The sequence below is a fragment of the Myxocyprinus asiaticus genome, chromosome 34 (assembly GCF_019703515.2).
Source record: "Myxocyprinus asiaticus isolate MX2 ecotype Aquarium Trade chromosome 34, UBuf_Myxa_2, whole genome shotgun sequence".
NCBI lineage: Eukaryota > Metazoa > Chordata > Actinopteri > Cypriniformes > Catostomidae > Myxocyprinus > Myxocyprinus asiaticus.
In genome coordinates, this window is record NC_059377.1 from 43,366,980 (window position 1) to 43,388,980 (window position 22,001).

At 39.9% G+C, this 22,001-nt stretch overlaps 1 protein-coding gene across 3 annotated transcripts in view; it reads right to left on the reverse strand.

The window, feature by feature from the left end:
- Positions 1-13,192: 13,192 nt before the first annotated feature.
- The window catches only part of LOC127425094 (ras/Rap GTPase-activating protein SynGAP-like), an 86,495-nt gene continuing 77,686 nt past the window's right edge, over positions 13,193-22,001 (reverse strand). For 2 of the 3 annotated variants that reach the window (XM_051670743.1, XM_051670745.1), the window contains 5 exons: positions 20,589-21,047; positions 20,291-20,464; positions 18,529-18,740; positions 18,286-18,358; positions 13,193-17,355 (listed from right to left, as the gene is read on the reverse strand). In XM_051670743.1, coding sequence (XP_051526703.1) covers positions 17,326-17,355; positions 18,286-18,358; positions 18,529-18,740; positions 20,291-20,464; positions 20,589-21,047 — 948 coding nt within the window. In that variant the 3' untranslated portion in view covers positions 13,193-17,325. The remainder of the gene's footprint in view (positions 17,356-18,285; positions 18,359-18,528; positions 18,741-20,290; positions 20,465-20,588; positions 21,048-22,001) is intronic. The other variant, XM_051670744.1, reaches the window with a different exon arrangement.

Here is a 22,001-nt window from a genome sequence, read left to right on the forward strand (position 1 = left end):
TGTAGTTAACCAGTTATTCATTAATTCAAGCAAAATCTCTGAATGTTTTCTGCATTAATGTAATTCATTATTAACATAATTAAAGAGAAAATTTGGTTGTGGGTTTATTGCAATGTTCTTTCGCTGTCCCCATATAGCGGGACCGTTTCGCGGCCCCTTTCAGTTTATCGCAGCACACTTGGTCATATCGTGACCGGCCCACCAGGAAAAGTCCCGGTTCTCCTGATGGCCAGTCCGGCTCTTGTTAGCAGTGATAAAGCACAGTAATCTGTTAATCTTTGCTCGATATTTATATTAATGTGACTCAAATTAACATATTATTCTCAGTTACAAACATTCTGTCTGTGATCAATCAAAATCAATGTTTTAATGACCCTTGCAAAAAATCTAATCTAGCCACAAACTTTCCGCAAATTTGGTCGTTATCTTCACGTGCAAATGAGCTTTTGATTCACCGCAAATGTTTTCCAGAAGCTTGCAGCTCTTCGCCGATAGTGGTGAACCTCCGGCTAACCTTTGGCAACAATGGCCAATTTGCCGCAAGTTTGCCGCAAAGCTCCTTTGCATGTCAAAAGTATCAGTGGCGAATTTGCAGCAAATTTGCCATGAACTCTCGATTTTCATAAGGGGACTCATGCATGAGAGATGCTTTAGAAAGCACTTCTGAATGTATGTTACTAATAAAACTCAATTATATTGTCTCATAATGTGATGTTTGTGCTGTGAGTAACATCACATAAGTTATAAGCTCAATACAAATTTCATTTTTCCATCATTTTCATCCCTCTCCCCCGATCCTCTTTACTGTAATATGACAAAAAGTCATAAAGATCTATATTTAATGACAAACCTTTGAAATATGACCCATACACGTTCTTCCTGAGATTCACGCCAAAGTTTTTGACATTTGCCATTTTTATCTTTCCTAGCAAAACACGTTGTGTGTAATTGCATGTGTTGAGCCAGGTTTCCTAAGCAACCAAATTGGCCCGGTTGCTAGGGAGGGTAGAGTCACATGGGGTAACCTCCTCATGGTCGCTATAATGTGGTTCTCGCTCTTGGTGGGGCGTGTGGTGAGTTGTGCATGGATGCGGCAGAGAATAGCATGAAGCCTCCACACACGCTACGTCTCCATGGTAAGGCTATCAACAACAAGCCACGTAATAAGATGCGGAGGCAACTGAGACTCGTTCTCCGCCACCCTGACTGAGGCGAGTCACTACGCCACCACGAGGACTTGGAGTGCATTGGGAATTGGGCATTCCAAATTGGGGAGAATTCACACTTAATAACAAAAGGTGTATCCCAAACTGAACACTTCTGCACTATTCTACGCCATTTTGTATTGTAAGTAGTGCGAGTAGTATGTTTACACTGAAAATGCAGCAAAAAGAAGTGCACTTTAAGTACCCGGATGATGCACTTTTTCAACCGTCAATACGGAGTGTGGTATGTTGGACACTTCATGCACTCAGCGCACGTGACTTGCCGTAAATAGCGGAAAGGCCAGAGTTACCTGGCTGCGCTACTGGTCTGACAAAATAATGGTAAATAATGAAGAATGTAGCAGCTGGCGAAACTTCAGTGGATACAGCACCTTACAAATGTGAGTTTAATGCTTTACCATCACGCCAAGTTGTGTGAAAATGTTCATTGTTTAAGATACAAGTGTTGAACTGAGGCTGGCTAATGCGCAAAAGCTAGCGGCAACACATCACGTGCGCTTGAAACATCACTTCCGTCAGCTGTTAAACAGCAGACGCTTCCATGTAGTAAAAAAATGTTAAGTGTTCCATCTGGGACGATAATACACTACAGTATCCATACATTATGAATACTGTACCATACAAAATTCATACACTACATGGCTGAGTGCATAGTATATTTTATAAGTGTATAGTGTGTAGTTTGGGAGACAGCTCAAAGGTCTTTCTAGCAAGTCAGTCCACTGTCGGCCATGTTTGGAACGTGCTCGGGAAGCTATTTCCAGTCATGCCAGTGCAGCTCATATCTGCTTGAATGGGAAAACACCGAAATCTCAAAAATGATTGGTCAAGATTACGATCAAAGAACATACAAGTGCATCTCAATAAATTAGAATGTCGTGGAAAAGTTCATTTATTTCAGTAATTCAACTCAAATTGTGAAACTCGTGTATTAAATAAATTCAATGCACACAGACTGAAGTAGTTTAAGTCTTTGGTTCTTTTAATTGTGATGATTTTGGCTCACATTTAACAAAAACCCACAAATTCACTATCTCAAAAAATTAGAATACATCATAAGACCAATAAAAAAACATTTTTAGTGAATTGTTGGCCTTCTGGAAAGTATGTTCATTTACTGTATATGTACTCAATACTTGGTAGGGGCTCCTTTTGCTTTAATTACTGCCTCAATTCGGCGTGGCATGGAGGTGATCAGTTTGTGGCACTGCTGAGGTGGTATGGAAGCCCAGGTTTCTTTGACAGTGGCCTTCAGCTCATCTGCATTTTTTGGTCTCTTGTTTCTCATTTTCCTAATGACAATACCCCATAGATTCTCTATGGGGTTCAGGTCTGGTGAGTTTGCTGGCCAGTCAAGCACACCAACACCATGGTCATTTAACCAACTTTTGGTGCTTTTGGCAGTGTGGGCAGGTGCCAAATCCTGCTGGAAAATGAAATCAGCATCTTTTAAAAGCTGGTCAGCAGAAGGAAGCATGAAGTGCTCCAAAATGTCTTGGTAAACGGGTGCAGTGACTTTGGTTTTCAAAAAACACAATGGACCAACACCAGCAGATGACATTGCACCCCAAATCATCACAGACTGTGGAAACTTAACACTGGACTTCAAGCAACTTGGGCTATGAGCTTCTCCACCCTTCCTCCAGACTCTAGGACCTTGGTTTCCAAATGAAATACAAAACTTGCTCTCATCTGGAAAGAGGACTTTGGACCACTGGGCAACAGTCCAGTTCTTCTTCTCCTTAGCCCAGGTAAGACGCCTCTGACGTTGTCTGTGGTTCAGGAGTGGCTTAACAAGAGGAATACAACAACTGTAGCCAAATTCCTTGACATGTCTGTGTGTGGTGGCTCTTGATGCCTTGACCCCAGCCTCAGTCCATTCCTTGTGAAGTTCACCCAAATTCTTGAATTGATTTTGCTTGACAATCATAAGGCTGCAGTTCTCTTGGTTGGTTGTGCATCTTTTTCTTCCACACTTTTTCCTTCCACTCAACTTTCTGTTAACATGCTTGGATACAGCACTCTGTGAACAGCCAGCTTCTTTGGCAATGAATGTTTGTGGCTTACCCTCCTTGTGAAGGGTGTCAATGATTGTCTTCTGGACAACTGTCAGATCAGCAGTCTTCCCCATGATTGTGTAGCCTAGTGAACCAAACTGAGAGACCATTTTGAAGGCTCAGGAAACCTTTGCAGGTGTTTTGAGTTGATTAGCTGATTGGCATGTCACCATATTCTAATTTTTTGAGATAGTGAATTGGTGGGTTTTTGTTAAATGTGAGCCAAAATCATCGCAATTAAAAAAACCAAAGACTTAAACTACTTCAGTCTGTGTGCATTGAATTTATTTAATACACGAGTTTCACAATTTGAGTTGAATTACTGAAATAAATGAACTTTTCCACGACATTCTAATTTATTGAGATGCACCTGTATTTCAAATCAGAGTGCTGGATAACAGCAGTAAGAAGACAGAAACAGGCCAACATTTTTAGGAAGTAGTTTATAAGGCTCTCTAGCATGTCAAGGCATGCAAACCGGTGCACTCAAGCTAAATTATGGCGGCCCAACATTGTCGATTTGTCAGTGGTCGATTTAATTGAAAAGTTCAGAGAAGAAACGCGGGCTTCAATTGACGGCTTAAAGATGACCGTAGATACATTTAATTTACGTATACAAATGGTCAAAACTTCGCTACAAGATGTAGACAACAGAGTCCAAACACTGGAATGTATGTGCTCTCAGCTAGCAGAAGACAATAAAGTTCTAATGGCCAAGATGGATGATCTCGAAGGACGTAGTCGACGAGAGAATTTGAGAGTGATTGGTATTCCAGAGGGGATGGAGGCTCACAGGTCACAAAATTCATGGAGGACTTCTTTTGCGAGGCAACTGGAATTACGGTGTCAGAGAATTCTCCGTTACTGGATAGAGCACATTGCACCCTTGTGCCGAAGCCGTCCGCCAATGCTCGGCCCAGATCGATGGTGGTTTGTTACATGACTTTCAAATTAAGCAACGGATTCTTCAGCTTGCGAGAGAGAAACCCATTGTCTTTCGTGGCAATACAATTAATATTTTCCCAGACTTCACCCAGCAGGTTGTTAAACAGAGGATGGCTTTTGCTGTAAAGTGCCTGCATTCATTCATATATTTTTTGTTGAATACAGTACTAAAAGAATCATCATTGCACAGCCATCCAGAGATGTGCAATAGTAGACGCAGTACACTTGCTAAAATATGATCATTAAGAGGTTTTTTTCTCTTTTTTTTTTCTGTGCTGGTTGTTTCCTTCATATCCGAGAGATGTTGAATTATTTGTAGTTTACATTCTTCATATCTAACTATGAAGCTTGGTATTCTGACTATGCGAATAGCATGTGCAGGGGCAGTGGACACGTTGGGGATGATGTCCAGGGTGGGGGGATTGGGGGGTGTTCGGTTTGTTCTATGTTCAATCGCTAACACAAGGGTTTTCTTACGTTTACAATGTTTGTGTCGGTGCTGACTGTTACGGCTGTGATAATCATTTATGTTGCTTATTGACAGTTTTCTAATTAATGGCAAGTAAAGTAAATATAAAAATGTGATCATGGAATGTGCATGGCATCCACAGTCCTGTAAAACGAAAACAAATTTGATCTTTTCTAAAAAAGGAAAGAGTCCAAATACGGTTCCTCCAGGAGAGTCACTTGAATGAAGCTAAAACAAGATTGGGTAGGCCAAGTTTTCCATGCGTCTTTCAACAGTAAGAGTAGAGGAGTGGCAATATTAGTCCACAAGCGAAAACCACTGACACAAGTTGAGATTCAAAAAGATAACGCAGGGAGGTATGTCATGATCAAAGGGACTCTGTATGGCGAAAAGGTCTCCTATGCCCCTCCTGGCTCTGGAGCCTCATTCTTTACACAAGTATTCTCTCTGTTCTCCAACTGGCTCCTCCGCAGTTGTGGGAGATTGTAATTGTTGCCTCACACCTCAATTAGATCACACACCGCAGCCCATGTTAATCACAATCTTGGTAACGCCTTGCAAAACTGTTGTAATGGACCTTAGTGACACATGGAGAGCCTTACATCCGAACAAAGGGGATATATGTTTTTCTCAAAAGTCCATAAAAGCTTCTCTAGAACACACTATTTTTTTTTCTCCAACTCATTCACTACAAAATGTGCTGTCCTGTTCTATCGGCAATATAGTGCTTTCTGATCATGCTCTGAACTTTTGAGGAATTATGAGGGGTGATCAAGACATTGGCGATTTGGTAATTATTTGATTAGAGACCCACAGTTTAAAAATTATTTTGCTGAAAAGTTTAGGTTCTTTTTGAGTAATAATGATAAGCCTGACGTTTACCCTAGTCTTCTCTGGGACACTAGAGATATTTTTATATCTTATGTGGCGGTAAAAAAGAAAGAGTAGAGGGCAGCCCAAAGAGATCTGGAAGGGCAATTAAATAAATTACAAAAAGAGCCCGATGCTCATCCTTCGGATGAGTTACAAGCCAGAATCACTACTGTCAAAAGGGCTTTGGAAGCAGTCCTGTTGAGTTATGCTGAGAAGTCTCTTATATATGCCAAATATCGTCTATATGAATTTGGCAACAAACCAAGTAGATATTTAGCTAATCTGGTGTGACAGAAGGCAGCTTCTCAGGCTATTCCTCATGTGAAAGACTTTACTGGCAGGGAACTGTACAGCAATAAAGACATTAATTTTGTTTTTCAGTCATATTATGAGAAGCTTTACAGGTCCATGTGAATCAGATATAAAGAGTTTTCTGGACAGTCTTAATATCCCAATAGTATCAGAGGAGCAAAAAGAGATGCTCAATAAACCCGTGACTGAAAATACAATACCGTCAGCTATTGAAACCCTATGCAACAACAAGGCCCCGTGCCAGATGGGCTCACCTCAGAGTTCTATAAACAATTTAAAGGCATTCTTTTGAATCCCTTGTTTAAAATGCTGTCGTATTCATTTGAATAGGGATGTCTGCTGCAGACAATGCTGGAGGCAAATATATCAAAAACAAAAACGCCCAGCAGACGACTGTTCTTCGTACCAGCCAGTTTCATTGCTAAATATGGAAAGAAAGCTAATAGCAAAAATTGTATCGAAAAGATTGGAAGGGGTGCTGCTAGAGATCATTATCGCTGACCAGACTGGTTTTATTCTTGCAATAACATCCGTTGTTTAATGAACATTTTACAGTATGGGCAACATGCAGAGGTTACTGGTGGTGTCTCTTGATGCCAAAAAAAGCCTTTGACCGTCTAGAATGGCCATATCTTTTAAATGTGCTGGGCAAATTTAATCTATGGAATAACTTCATAAAATGGATATCACTCTTGTATACATCGCCGCGGGCATCAGTCTTGACTACTGGGCTTCATTCACCCTCATTTCCTTTGGGCAGGGGAGCACAGCAAGCCTGTCCTATGTATCCAGTTATTTGCCCAGGCGACTGAACCCTTGGCACTGGCAATTTAAAGTGACCCATCGATAAAAGGTATTTCTGTGGGTCCTACACATCTCAAATCATATCATTGTATGCAGATGACATACTGATGTATTTGAGTACCCCTGAGTCCTCCAACAATAGAATTACAGAAATTATTAATAATTTTGGAGTATTTTCCAGTTATAAAATAAATTATTCAAAGTCTGAGGTAATGGCTCTTAGATGCCAAGGAACTTGGGCGCCATCTAGCGGTTCACCTTTTCGCTGGTCCCCCAAAGGGTTCATGTATCTTGGCATTCACATTGCACCTTCTCTAACAGATTTATACAAGCTAAATTTTGTCCCATTACTTAATCTTATTAAAGAAGACTTAAAACGATGGACAAGCCTTCTTCTGTCTTTGTTAGGTAGAGTGCATCTAATCAAAATGAATATTGTGCCCTGACTGCTGTGCCATTTTCAGATGATTCCTGTTCTTCTCACCAATAGATCTCTTGCTGAATTAAATAGTGCAATAATTTCTTTCCTATGGAGAAACAGGGGGTCAAGAATGAGGTTGTCACGCCTACAGTTACCCTAAGGGCAGGGTGGTTTGGGGGTGCCTAATATCAAACATTACAAATCACTTGTCTCTGCCGAAACATTTGGGAATGGATCAGAAGAGATCCTGAAAGTCCTATCCCTCTCAGTCATTTACTATACATGTCTAAAAAGATGGTCAGTGCAGCAGTTAAAGGGACTTTTTTGTTGCAAAACACAGTGAAATTATAGAGACTAATAAGAAAATTAGAAGGGTTGGTAATAACACCTTTGTTTATGAATCCTGATTTCCCCCCTAGCCTTGAGCCTGGACCTTTTTCCCTTTGGATGATAAAAGTAATGGCCACTGTGGGTGACCTAATTCCAAATGGGGCCCTAATGATCTTTGACGAAATTAGAGAAAAATGTGATTAAGTTCTCAGTTCTTTAGATATCTCCAGGTAAGAAGCTTTATCGTACATATTCTTAAGACAAACCCTCAAGGAATATGCATATCTCCTGTGGAGAAAGCCCTCATAATAAGAAACACCATGTCAAATTAATAACAAGATTTTATGGTGCTTTGCTGGAGTCTGTAAGAGAAAGTACACACAGGTCTAAGGAGCTGTGGGAACGGGACTTGGGTACTGCAATAGAGGAGAGGATTGGGATGATATGTGGTCAGGTTTATCTGGATATTTATTTACAAACAAAGCAACTGATATTTCACCAGTAAAGCGCAATAAGATCAATAGTAAAATGTCTAAGACTTGTGTTAAATGTAAAACTGAAGATGGTACGCATTTTCATCGTATTTTTGATTAAATCATTTTGGTCTGACGTTGTTAGCGAAATTGATCAAATGTTTGATGTGACCTTGAATATTGATCCAGCTGCATGTATTCTAGCTCTAAGTTGTAAGTTTTTCTAAGGCTCAGCAGCTCAGGATGCTGTATACTATTGCAGTGTATTAATGAACAACCACCTGTTAAAGCACAATGGATTAGAAGTATTTTGGACCTCATGCCCTTGGAAGCATTACGTTTTTTCAGAACAATACGCCGTTTAAGTTTGATAAAATATGAGCTCATTTTTTGTCATACATGGGAAGAATTGTGAAGTGGACTTTGAAAGAAAGACTCTGTGGTCTTGCATGGCCTTAATAGGATAAAGGATCTTGGGTGCTTTGTATCGTCATCATGAATGGTGTTCTTCTTCTTATCATCTTCTCCTTCTCATTTCATTTACTTCGAACTGTTTGTATTTTGCTTTGCTGTGACAGATGAGCTGTAGGCTTATGTTAACCCTCTGCAACAGTAAACCATCTGTAATAGTTACCTGTAAGGTGGGACTTCCTTTCTACATCCGCTGGCTGTTGGCTGCCATTGGGCATTTTAATAGAAGTGGCCGGTCTCTGATAATAATCACTCTTTGCACTCTTTGAGTTCTAATCTCTGTTTGTCTCATCTCTGTACTGAGACTGACACAGATTGAGTCTGAATAGAGATTAGACACACACGGATTAAAAGTTTTCCAGTGAAATGGCCGTCTGTCATCCTTCTCCATTTAAAGGTGCTGTAAGCAATTTTTAATAAAATGGTACGCAGAGAATTTCCATATTCCCTGACACGTTGCTGAAATAGGTTCCACGAAACAACACACCTGTGACAGCGCTAGTCTCTGTAAACAGCGAAAAATAATTGCCCATGGGCAGTTCGACGGCTGTCTGTTTGAAACGTTTTGCTACCATTGCTTTTTGCAACACGTGTGACGTTTTAGAGCTGTTAAATCACTTACTGCACATTTAATATTACCATGTTCAGATAAAGTGGGTCTCTCCAGCTGGTTTGGATTCAGACAGACTGTATTTACTGTAGTGCCCTGTGAGTTCAGATCAGGAAGTTTGGCACCATCAGCTGGTCACTGTCCAATCACACTGTGTTTCATTTAATATTAGTAAAACAAAACTTTACCCTGAATACAGCTCAACAGGGACCTGCTCCATTTTTTATTAAGCGTTCTTTGTTCTGACAGTATTTCTGAGAGCAAAAACAGCAAGCTCTGAGATGAGTCACATTACAAGATTTTAAAAGTATTTGAAAACTGGTAAAGGTACGAAACTTACGAGGGTCCAGTCCTTAAGAGAACGAATGAACTACTCAACTATGAAAGACATAATCGAGTTTAATGTTATTGTTAAGTATTTCATATAGGGCAGAGTGGGGTAAGATGAGCCGGTTTTTACATATGTTGTCTCCTATACAAGGAAAAATTTAATTAGAGCTACCTTTATTTCAAGGTGTCTGCTATTGCTTGATATATATATATATATAAATTAGTCTGTGACAGAAACCCACAAACAACTGGCCTAATCTATTAGGTCAACCTGCCCTAGGTTCTAAGCTGCTCCTGGCCAGTGGGTAAGATGAGCCATCTTGGGGTAGGTTGACCAATTGAATTTTTCCAGTGATACACTGAATTTATCATGTATAATTTCTAATAGATAATCTATTTATTTATTAATTACAATCTCCTAATTAACTCGTTTCCTTTAACACTGAGAATTTTAAATCTACGATAGCGCTGCGGATGACCGCCTCAGTGGGGAGCTCTCCAGTTCTTTTGCTGTTTTTGTTTGTTTGTTCTGTGTTTAGTGATGTCTTTTTGATCAGTTTCACCAGAGACGAACAGTTAAATATTCAGCAGAGACATTTTTTTTTACCGGTATTTGATTATTCTGACATTTTGTTGGACATTTTAGTCGGAGGAGCTGCGGTGCTGTACAAGTACGCTAAAAGATGTAAACGAAGGAAGTGAGCCGGCGCGCTGGTCAAACTGCATCAACGCGGCTTCTGAACCACACTGTCAAGTATACATTTAGCGACTCTCCGCTCTCTCTTAACCCATACAAACAAGGACTTTGCTAACACTGCTGCTCTGTGCTTAACGGAAACCTGGCTGAGTGAAACCACTCTGGACAGCGCGTTACATCTGTCGAGCTTTCAGCTGTTCAGAGCGTATCGCATCGCAGAGTTATCGGGGAAAACGAGAGGCGGTGGAACATGCTTTTACATCAATGCAAGTTGGTGTACAGATGTAACAGCATTGAAGAAGATGTGCTGCCTTCATTTAGAAGCACTCTTCCTCAACTGCAAGCCTTTCTACTCGCCACGGGAGTTGTCCTCGTTTTTCTGGTGAATGTTTATATTCCTCCACAAGCGTGTGTGAATGCAGCGCTGTGACAGCTGGCTGATCACATCATAGACACAGAACAATAATACCCGGACTCAGTTATTATTATTCTTGGGGATTTTAACAAAGCAAACCTCACGTGTGAACTGCCCAAATACAAACAGCACATTACATGCCCCACACTGGATCATTGTTACACAACAATAAAGGATGCATATCGCTCTGTCCCTAGAGCAGCTTTAGGACTCTCTGATCACTGTCTGGTTCATCTTCTTCCAACCTACAAGCAGAAACTAAAATCAGCTAAGCCTGTAGTAAGGACTGTAAAGAGATGGACTAATGAAGCAGAGCTGGAACTACAAGCCTGCTTTGCACTGATTGGAGTGTTTTTGAAGATGCAGACACCAATCTGGATGAGCTCACAGATACTGTTACATCATATATCAGTTTTGGTGAGGATATGTGCATCCCTACTAGGACTTATTTAACATACAGCAATGACAAACCATGGTTTACAGCAGAGCTCAGGCAGCTTCATCAGGCCAAAGAGGATGCTTATAGAAGTGGAGATAAAATCTTGTATAATCAGGCCAAAAACACACTGACTAAGGAAATTAAAATGGCTAAAAGAAGCTACTCTGAGAAGCTGAGAAACAAGTTTTCAGCTAATGACCCTGCATCAGTATGGAGAGGCCTGAAAGACATTACCAACTACAAGACACCATTCCCCAACACTCTAGGGAATCAAAATTGGCTGACGACCTGAATGTGTTTGATTGTAGATTTGAAAAGCCCAGTCTCACACCCCACACCCACTCTCACCTTCACTTCACACAAACACCTATATCTGTATGGTATTTAATTAACATTTTTAAGGTCTGGCTGTAAATGTAAATGTCCTCACGCCCTCAAATAACAAAGAGGTTTTGATTAACTTTACTTTGAAAATAAAAACATACAATGTAAGGTTATTGTTTATGAAATCTGAGGAAGAATATTTAGACCTGCTTAAGTCTATCTTTGACAATATCAACCCACACAAGATTAGAAATGCCTTTTTACATAAAATAATGCAGCCTAAAACTGAAAAAAGAGCATTATGTCTGTTTTTACTTTTTATTTATTATCAATGAGGGGACGATTAGCCTTTTCTTGTCCTGCACACATGCTTTTGCACACAGGAGCCAGATACTTGTGCACATAATAATCATAAGTTACGGTGAACAAACTGATTTGATGATGATTGTGAACGCTGACACACACCTGTATTCAACTAAACACTGTCAGGGTATATGGATAGACAGGTTCGGTGACAATTCACATAATCTTTTTACAAGCACTACAGAAAAGAATTGAGAATAAAATGCACATTTTCCTGTGTATTTTCTTTGAAGCTTCGGTTATCTTTTGTGAAAAAAAGATGTGCATATGAGCTGACATCACTTCTGTAACAGCGTTGACATTTTTAAGTCTGTAGTTTTGACTGCACCAAACCAAATTCAATTTGATTGAATAAGAATCGATAAAATGCCTCACCTAAAAGTTGCCGGTTCATGTTTTGGAAAAGAGTGTAACTGAACTATGCTCAGACAAGCTTAAACATGCGTGCTCCAGTCCGGAACTGGTCCGTCGATGATGTTGTTGCACGTGTCGAGTGTTGTTAAACTCACCACTGAGTTTTGCACAGAGAGGGCTTGGATGTTTACCGCCGCAATTTTATCAAAATTATTTGGGAGATCAGATAAAAGTGATTGGCTGGCCTTATCAAATCACTGACTTACATTAAATAAAGTCATTACATCGTACCGGGAGACTCTGAGAACTGGTGGTACGCAAGAAAAACTTACGGTACTCTGTAGACAAAATTAAGAGAAGTGCGGGTACTGCATACTGCTGTGTACCACCCCACTTCAAGCACTGCAAAAAAAACTCATAAATTGTTGGCTGCCTCACGCTCTTTCTCCACTCCATTCTCAAGTCCGATTTCAGCTTACTTTCAGTAGTAATGAACTACATGACGTGTACTCCGTTTGCAGCGTGCGCTTGAGGACTATACCACTTTTAATTTTTCAATGGGGGTGAGGTCACTAGCACTGGTGGAGACAGGGCAAGTTGGGGAAACTCCCCATTTTTATGACGAGCATGTTTTTTCTATATATAACTTTTTTATAATAAGATCATGGAATATTGCCTTTCAGTGGGCCCCCGTCCAACGAGTGCCCCTGTTACTCAGGTCCATCATTACCCCTGGTCCGACGCCCCTGCATATTGATTCAATACGGGATGCATCATTTCATCTTTAAATACGCAACGATCCCGTATTTTACGGGACGGGTGGCATCCCTACACTGGATATATACCATTATGCACGATATGTCATTTTGGAATAAATTTGCTGTGGCACAACCATCAGTAAACTTCAAATTAAAAAAAAAACATATAAACATATAAATTATAGACACTTCCTGCTTACAAGGTCACATAACAAAACATATGTACAGTTGGCTAGATACCACGGGACGGGTCAACTTACCCACAGGCTCATTTTACCCCACTCTCTCTTAACTACTTAAACTCACAATTTACCGACTTGATAACAGTGAATGACTTTGGTGGATCTTGCTTCAGATCTCGATTATGGGCATTAAAAACATGAAGTTAAGAAGTCTGTCGTGAAATGCTTAGACAGTTTTTGCTATATCAGTTCAGCTGTAAAGATTTTGAATGATATTTTTTTAAACTTCCAGAACCCTACCATTGAAATCAAGACGCTGCAGTCAATTTACATCTTCTGTTAAGCATGTATATATTTATTTATTTGTTGAAATATTTAAAGATTTTTAATATTTCCCCAGAAAAATGTAAACTTCTCCATATTCACAAAAAGAAAGACATTTTTGTTTATCAATCATTGTCAATAAAATGAAGCTCATAATTACAATAATAATAATATTTGAATATAATATCTTTATAATAATAATATGAACATTCAAAACATCACTCCATTTTCAGAGATGCTCCACTCTAGAATCAACTAATCTCTCCTGCATTCGAGAATATTTCCATGGGTAAATATATAAATATATACATTCTACACTCCTGAATCGGATTGGAGGGACGGGTCAATGCTATGGCTTGTCCGTGTCTATGGCTAAATTGGCGGAAGGGTCCCGTTGTAAGGACCATTTCATCATGAATTTAATACAGAAAGTCATTAAGAACTAGAGTGCTACACAATGGGGAAAAGATACACCATCACGATCTGTCTTAGCATAACTGACCCCTATACACATAAAATGGCTATATATTATCAGAAAATTGTGACAAAAAGTAGATAAATGTTGTATTGATCAATCTGCAAAGCACCTTTGCTTTATTGAAACTGATATTCTCTCAAAATCTACGTCTGTATGGCAATGAACAGGTTGGAAAAGCAAACAATTCAGCCAATCAGGACCGCGGAGTTCTGCATTTCACCAATCAGCGCTGCAGAGGGTTCCGCATCAGCCAATCAGGAACTGCAGAGTTATGCATTAAACCAATCAGTGCTGCAGAGGGTTCCGTATCAGCCAGTCAGGACCGCGGAGTTCTGCATTAAACCAATCAGCGCTGCAAAGGGTTCCGTATCAGCCAATCAGGAACTTCAGAGTTCTGCATTAAACCAATCAGCGCTGCAGAGGGTTCCGCATCAGCCAATCAGGAACTGCAGAGTTCTGCATTAAACCAATCAGCGCTGCAGAGGGTTCCGCATCAGCCAATCAGGAACTGCAGAGTTATGCATTAAACCAATCAGCGCTGCAGAGGGTTCCGTATCAGCCAATCAGGAACTTCAGAGTTCTGCATTAAACCAATCAGCGCTGCAAAGGGTTCCATATCAGCCAATCAGGAACTTCAGAGTTCTGCATTAAACCAATCAGCGCTGCAGAGGGTTCCGTATCAGCCAATCAGGAACTTCAGAGTTCTGCATTAAACCAATCAGCGCTGCAAAGGGTTCCGTATCAGCCAATCAGGAACTTCAGAGTTCTGCATTAAACCAATCAGCGCTGCAAAGGGTTCCATATCAGCCAATCAGGAACTGCAGAGTTCTGCATTAAACCAATCAGCGCTGCAAAGGGTTCCATATCAGCCAATCAGGAACTTCAGAGTTCTGCATTAAACCAATCAGCGCTGCAGAGAGTTCTGCATCAGCCAATCAGGAACTGCAGAGTTCTGCATTAAACCAATCAGCGCTGCAGAGAGTTCGGAAACCGGAAACTAGACGTGTCTGATTAAAATAATTATCATGGATCGTTTTTGATTCCAGAAGTTTCAGAAAGAGTCTGTTTATAATTTGTGGGCATACATCTTAAAGTATTTTTTAACATTTTAATTAAGTTGGATTATTTTAATTATTAAGTCATGTTAAGACCCCCTAGTGGGTCCCAGCCCCCTGTTTGAGAACCATTGCTCTATGGGAACTGTAGGCACAGAAACACTATTCATTGTTTTTCATTACTATTATTACCTGAAATGCAGACAAAATTAATACTTCAACAAAAAATTAATAGAAAAGTAAGTGCCTTAAGCCCTAGCAAAGCGGCTACTGGCGTATATGAGAATCATCCACCAAACATCGAAAAAAGAGAAAAACTGAACTGACTTAAAATGAATAAACTTTCAATTAGTAAATCTGGACTCTATGTACAGAAATCAGCAGCCAACCTCAGAAAAAAGCAAATCAGTGTGTGTCTGTGTGTGTTTGAGTAAATCATAATGTGTGGCTGGATTATTTGTGTCTTTATTAAAATCTAAGAGTGGTAAATACTTGATTTTAGTTTCAGTCAAATCTTTCCTTTCTCTATTAAATCATTGAATCGTTAAAAGTGAAGTGTGTTATTTTTTTAATGTTACATCACCATGAAAACCCATCAACATCGCAACCCATGTTACTTCCATATTGTGAAGTATTTCTGAGTTTATTCAACAACAAAAAATATAGTGTTGGACATAATTTTATCCATCGGGAATTGATTTGATGGTATAAAGTGAGCACTCCACACCAGGATCGAGTCAGACTTGAATGCGAGTTTGCAGTGGATTTTGGGACCTTCTCAAGTTCACCATCCAAAGCATCTTCACACGTCCCAATGCTAACACTTCTTTTCCAAATTTATCATTATGTGCTATTCTTGCCATAAACTTAATCAAATTACCAGCTGATTCCGGGGGAATGAAGGGAGGTAACCCCCCCCCCCCAATAATCAAAACAAGCCAGTACAACCCCCCCATTATTTATATCATGATCAATGGAAACATGGGTAAATGCTTCTCGCTAACTTTCCACAGATGTGGTTAGTAAGTGATTTTATCACAGTTAAATCATGTTAACACACATATTGTTTCTGTCTTGTGTCTATACTTTTGAAACAGTGAGTATTTTAACGTTTACGGATTGACCCCATTGACTTCCATTGTAAGTGTCTCACAGGAACACAGATTTGTGCCTTTTTTAAGAAAAGGAGGGTCGAGGGGGCCTGGGTATCTCATCGAGTATTGACGCTGACTATCACCCCTGGAGTCACGAGTTCAAATCCAGGGTGTGCTGAGTGACTCCAGCCAGGTCTCCTAAGTAACCAAATTGGCCCGGTTGCTAGGGAGTAACCTCCTCGTTGTCACTATAATGTGGTTCGCTCGACCAATAGGGCGAGTTTGGAGTGGGACTACCCTTTTGTCCGACCAACGACTGATTGGCGAATGTTGGGGAAACCTGTTTTGAGATAATTACTTTGACTCCCATTCTGTTTGGTACGGCTAGTGGAGCAGAAATTACACACTTCACCTTTAAAACTTTTCATTTAGGTGTTTTCTAACAAACACACACCCACACTAAAACAAGTAGATCTTTCATTCCCATATTGAATCACAAAGTCACCTGATATCCGTTCCACACAACTAATGCCAACAGTGAAAACTCACTACAGCAAACCAAGAACATTTTCTCACACACACACAAGTGTCGCATTTTCGTTTCCACAACCAGAAACTCTTCGGTACTTCTTTCCGAGACGTTCCTGGTCGTCTGTGTGGCATTAGACGCAGGAAACTGGGCTTTCTGTCCACAGTGCAGCAAATCCACCCAAAAACATTGCAAACTTCTTTCTCATTGATGAGCAAAACTTGAGATCATGAAATAAACGGAGTGTCCGATTCACTCGTCAATAGTCTTATTTTGCCCTGTTCTCATTGGAGCTCTTTAGGCACGCAGAGGAAAGCCCGCCTCCTTCTCAGAACAGGAAGAGGCGGAGTTATGAGTGGTATGACAGCGTCTGTTGGCTCAGAAAGAATCAACCCCCTCAAAACATTGTTTAAAAAAAAAAAAAAAAAATAGATTTGATATTGAGTGATTATTAGGAAGTTGAGGCCGCCATTGATCAAAACACACATACACATCTGTGAATAAAGAGAGACAGAGAGACAGGTGAATGAGAGGAAAATAATAAATGAATAAACTCATGCTGTCTGTCTCTCTGTCTGTCTGTTGGTTTTCGTTGTGCTATCGATGTGATTGTATCGGCCTCAAAGATGCTGATTGTCGTCCATTTGGCTCAAAATTTCAGAAGAAAAGAGAGAGAGAGAGACAGCAGGAGAGAGAGACACCTGATGACTATATATATATATTATATATATTTATTAATCACACACACACACACACATATATATATATATATATATATTCCCAGTGTGTGTGTGTGTGTGTGTGTGTGTGTGAGAGAGAGAGAGAGAGAGAGAGAGAGAGAGAGAAAGAGAGAGAGAGAGAAAGAGAGATTATATAGTTGGAGTTGTTCTTCATTCTCTGGATCCGCCTTTCTCTTCTCTCTCAGCCAATCAACAGATATTCCAGGGTTGAGGTTCAACCAATCACATGTCCACTATTCCTGCACGGGCCAATCATGTTCCAGAGTGAGCACCATAAATGGGCTGAAAAGTAAAACAGAAGTTCAGTCAGTGAATAATATGACTCTAAAGAGATTCACTAACAAATAATCTAAATTTATGTCTTTATATCTCTCAGATTATTGTTCACATCTGTCTGTAATTAACAACCTTATATATGGGTGCATGAAAATAATTTTATATTTTTAATTTGATTTTTTTTTGCATTATTTTAATTAAAATTAAGCATTGATTATTGAAAAAAAAAAAAAGATTCTGATATACTTTATGTTTGTATTTGATGTCTTACAGAAATCATATTTCACTTGTGATTCTTTTGAAAATCTTTTAAACTGTGGTATTAGTGTAACAAAATAAACACGTTCCTGAGAATGAGCGCTTTCATTTGATGTATGATTTGTCTTTTTAAGTGCTGTTTTAAAGACTTTTATATTCATATTAATATTTCTGCCACATAACCACTAGGTGGCGCTTATTTGTGACGTGGATGTTTTAAGGCCTTATTTTGTTATTTTAAGTAACATAAATGCAGAAGTGATGGTCATCTGTGAAAAGTTCAGATTCTAAGCTTTCAAACGAAACCTCATATGCCTGATTTATGTATACGGGGACTTGAGCATTTTAAGTGTAAACTTTGTTTTCGCAAGATAGCACGAAAAAACACGCTAGAAAGTTTAATTAAACTGAAATGAAAATTGTGTTAAATTCGGTTAATTTAGTTTTTAAACTTTTTTTATTCATCTGAAATTTTCCAGGGACCCCCTCACGGCATATTATTTTCAACTTAAATATGCTAGTTTGGTCGACTTTATAATATGCCAGTTTTAGTCAGAGTAAAACTGGGATGATGAAATATTGACTTAATTTAAAATGCATTTTCGTCGAAAGACAAAAATGATAACTAAAATAGAAGACTATGTGTGTGTGTGTGTGTGTGTGTGTGTGTGTACAGACCTGTTCTGTGAATAATCTGGTTTTCAGGTCAGGCATTCCACTTCCTCTCAACTCATCCTCTACAGCCATTAACCTGCAACACACACACACACTTTTGTTTTTTAATTCCATCGACGTGTGTTGTTTTTATCCTGATCTAATGATATTTTCTATCCCCTAACCTTCCCACAAACCCTTCTGCATTTGTACATTTTCACAGACATGACTGAGTTTGTTTATTTAGCGTTTCGAGATGCGTCTGACCTGTTGATGATTCCTTTGATCTGCGAGTCTTTCTCCACCTGTTGTTGTCGCAGGCGTCGCTCACTGTCGTCCAGGCGACTCTGATACTGCAGCAGGATTTTACTCGTCTGTTGTTCCTGTGAATGCAGCCGGCGCTCGTACTCCTCCAGTTTACGGTGTGACATCATCAAACGCTCCTTTAGAGAGTGAATCTCCTCCTCATACTCGCGCACCTGCACACAGGTTTAAAAGTGATTTATTGTTTGTTTGGGCATGTTATTGTTGTAACTCATGTGACGCCATTGGCGTAGAATTGGGGTCTATCCAAATCATGCATCTGTCCTTGTTTCTATATATATTTTGCAATTGCGTGACTGTGAGTCTGTCATAATCAGACAAAAAATCGGACAAAAAACTTGCTCAATCTCGCGCAATCCCCCTCTAGCGTAGACGGCAATGTCACGTGGTACCTGTTACTTTTCTCAGCGCTGGCCAGGATGGGCCAATCACAGTCTTTACTTATTACTGGATGAGGATGTTTAACCCTCCTATGTTATTTAGTAATTTTTGAATGAAATACATTTTCCTCATTTAATAAAATGAATTTATCTGAGCAGCACAAGACTTGGTGACTTGTCCTCCATTTGCCAACTGAACTTCCAAATAATAATAATAATAATAATAATAATACATTTGGGCTTGATTCGATAAGTCAAAGTGGTTGTAAAAAAAAAAAAAAAAAGTGACACCTTTGGTATTTGAAGAGTTTGAGAATTGATGCATTTCTATGCCCAGCCTTATTTTTTTGAATGGAGTACTCAGAAATCAAACTGAAACATAGAGGAGCTACAGGCAGCCACAGTCACACCGTGTCCTAACATGACGGCAAACGACACATGATAAAAGGTATATTTTCTATAGTAATCAGAGTTTTTGTCCTAACCAGCAGTGACGAGCGACAGGACATTCTATCGATCACTTGTTTTCTATTTTCGGCATCACGCGGGTAACTCTGTCCACTGTGAACTGGCACCGGTCCAAAAACTTTCACAAAAAAATAAGGCTGGGCACAGAAATGCATCAATTCTTGCATCAATGTAAATGCTTCAACCCTTCAGACATGTTTAGTAAGTTCTGTTCTCTGTTTTGTGTGCAGCTGTGTTGTGTTCTGTTGTCACTATCGCTGCAGAGGACCTGTTTTTAGATAAACAAAATGTTTTTCAGTTGAACGCCCCTATGTCTCGAGGGGGCTGCGTGAACTGTCGCTCTCGTGTCCTATCATGAACGCACACAGGAGATCAACGATCAGTGAACATTTTCACTAAATAATACATTAGATTTCAGTTTGTTTCTCACCAAATCTTATCGTATGCTTTCATAACAATCATGAGTCTCATGGAATAATTTATTAGACTTCTGAATTATACTTTTGTGTTCTTTTGAAGCTTGAAGAGGTGGTCACCATAAACTGCCATTGTATGACATCACTGAGCACAACATATATTCGCAATTTCTCCCTTTGTGTTCAGAAAAAGAAAGGAAGTCGCATAGGGTTATAACAACACAGGGGTGAGTAAACAATGACTGAATTTTAATTTTTGCGTGAACTAATCCGTATATGTTTTTTGAAACATTAAACCTAAACCTAGTGTATAAATATTTAAGAGTATGCAATTAATATAATTTTCTATTTATCTGTGCAAGACCCCGGACCCTCATTTGGACCCCCCCAATGTTCAAACCAAATCTACGCCATTGTGTGACGCTGTGAGCCGATACTGACCCGGTCCAGACGAGACTCGTCCATACTCTTAGAGTGTTCCTTCAGTTTGAAATCCTCACGATCCACACGCAAGCTCTCAATGTCTGCAGACAGGTGCGGCATGTTGGACACCCAGGCCACCGTACGCTCAGACGCAGCTGTGGGGGTGTTCAATGTGGAGGGAGATTTCGAGCCCTGAATGAAGAATTTTATATATAGTCTCAAGTTCTTCTAACCTTTCCATATTTGTTATATATAGTATAACAAGTATATAGAAGTATCTGTGGTATATATACGAGTATACAAGATAATAAAGTACCTGTTTGTTAACAGTTGGTTTGAGTAAATTCTGTTGGTTATTTTGTTGAGCGGGTTTTGCGGGTTGGTTGCTAGGGGTGTTTTCTACGCTCTCACCAGCGCCCCCTTGTGGTGTGGCATTCTCATTCGCTGTGCTGGACTGATGCGGCAGCCCGGGGGCGGGGCTATCCTTCGCTGACAGCTGCTGTCGCGGCAACTGCCTTGCCCCGAAACTTGACTCGGGTGATTGGAGGAGGTTCCCACTCTGAGGGCGGGTCTTGGGAGGCGTGGAGTTAGCGGCTGAGCTGACGGACAGCTGGTGAGAAGGCTGAGGCTTTGCACGCTGAGGAGGAGGCGGAGCCATGGAGGCCTGACGCACAGGATGAATGGTGGTAGGGGGAGTGGCCAGAGAAGCGGGTGTGCCGGTGCCCGTCGCTGTCTGTGGGGCCATGCCCATTAAAACCTGCTGCTGAAGATTCTCCTGATACCAGAGATACAGAGACAGACATTTTTAGGCTTTAACTGCTTTAAAAATGGTAAATGAAAAAAATGTACAATTATTTTATTAAAAATTTCATTCAGAATGTTCATGAGTCATGACTTCTTAAGATTTTATTAATTTCCAAGGCATTTTCAGATTTTATTCATTTCTTTTAAAGATTTTATAAATATCTAAAACTTTTTAATTACTTTTTCAGATTTTTTAAATTTCCAAAATGTTGCAATGCCTTTTGCAGATGTTATTAATTTCCAAGACTTTTCAATTAATTTGAAAGATTTTATTAATTTCTGAATAATTTCAATGACTTTTAAATATTTTCCTAATTTCTGAGACTTTTAAAGATTGTATTAATTTCTGAAAAAATTTCAGTCACTTTTTCAGACTTTATTAATTTCCAAAATGTTGCAATGCCTTTTGCATATTTTATTAATTTCTTAAACTTTTCCGTGACTTTTTCAGATTTTATTAATTTCCAAAAAATTTCAATGCCTTTTGCAGATGTTATTAATTACCAAGACTTTTCAAGAACCTTTTTTTTTTCCAAATTTGGAATGTCCAATTCCCAATGCGCTTCTAAGTCCTCGTGGTGGCGTAGTGGCTCGCCTCAATCCGGGTGGCGGAGGACGAATCTCAGTTGCCTCCGAGACCATCAATCCGCGCATCTTATAACGTGGCTTGTTGAGCGCGTTACTGTGGAGACATAGCGTGTGTGGAGGCTTCACGCTATCCACCGCGGCAACCACGCACAACTCACCACGCGCCCCACCGAGAGCGAGAACCACATTATAGCGACCACGAGGAGGTTACCCCATGTGACTCTACCCTCCCTAGCAACCGGGCCAATTTGGTTGCCTAGGAGACCTGGCTGGAGTCACTCAGCACACTCTGGGATTCGAACTAGCAAACTAGCGAACTCCAGGTGTGATAGTCAGC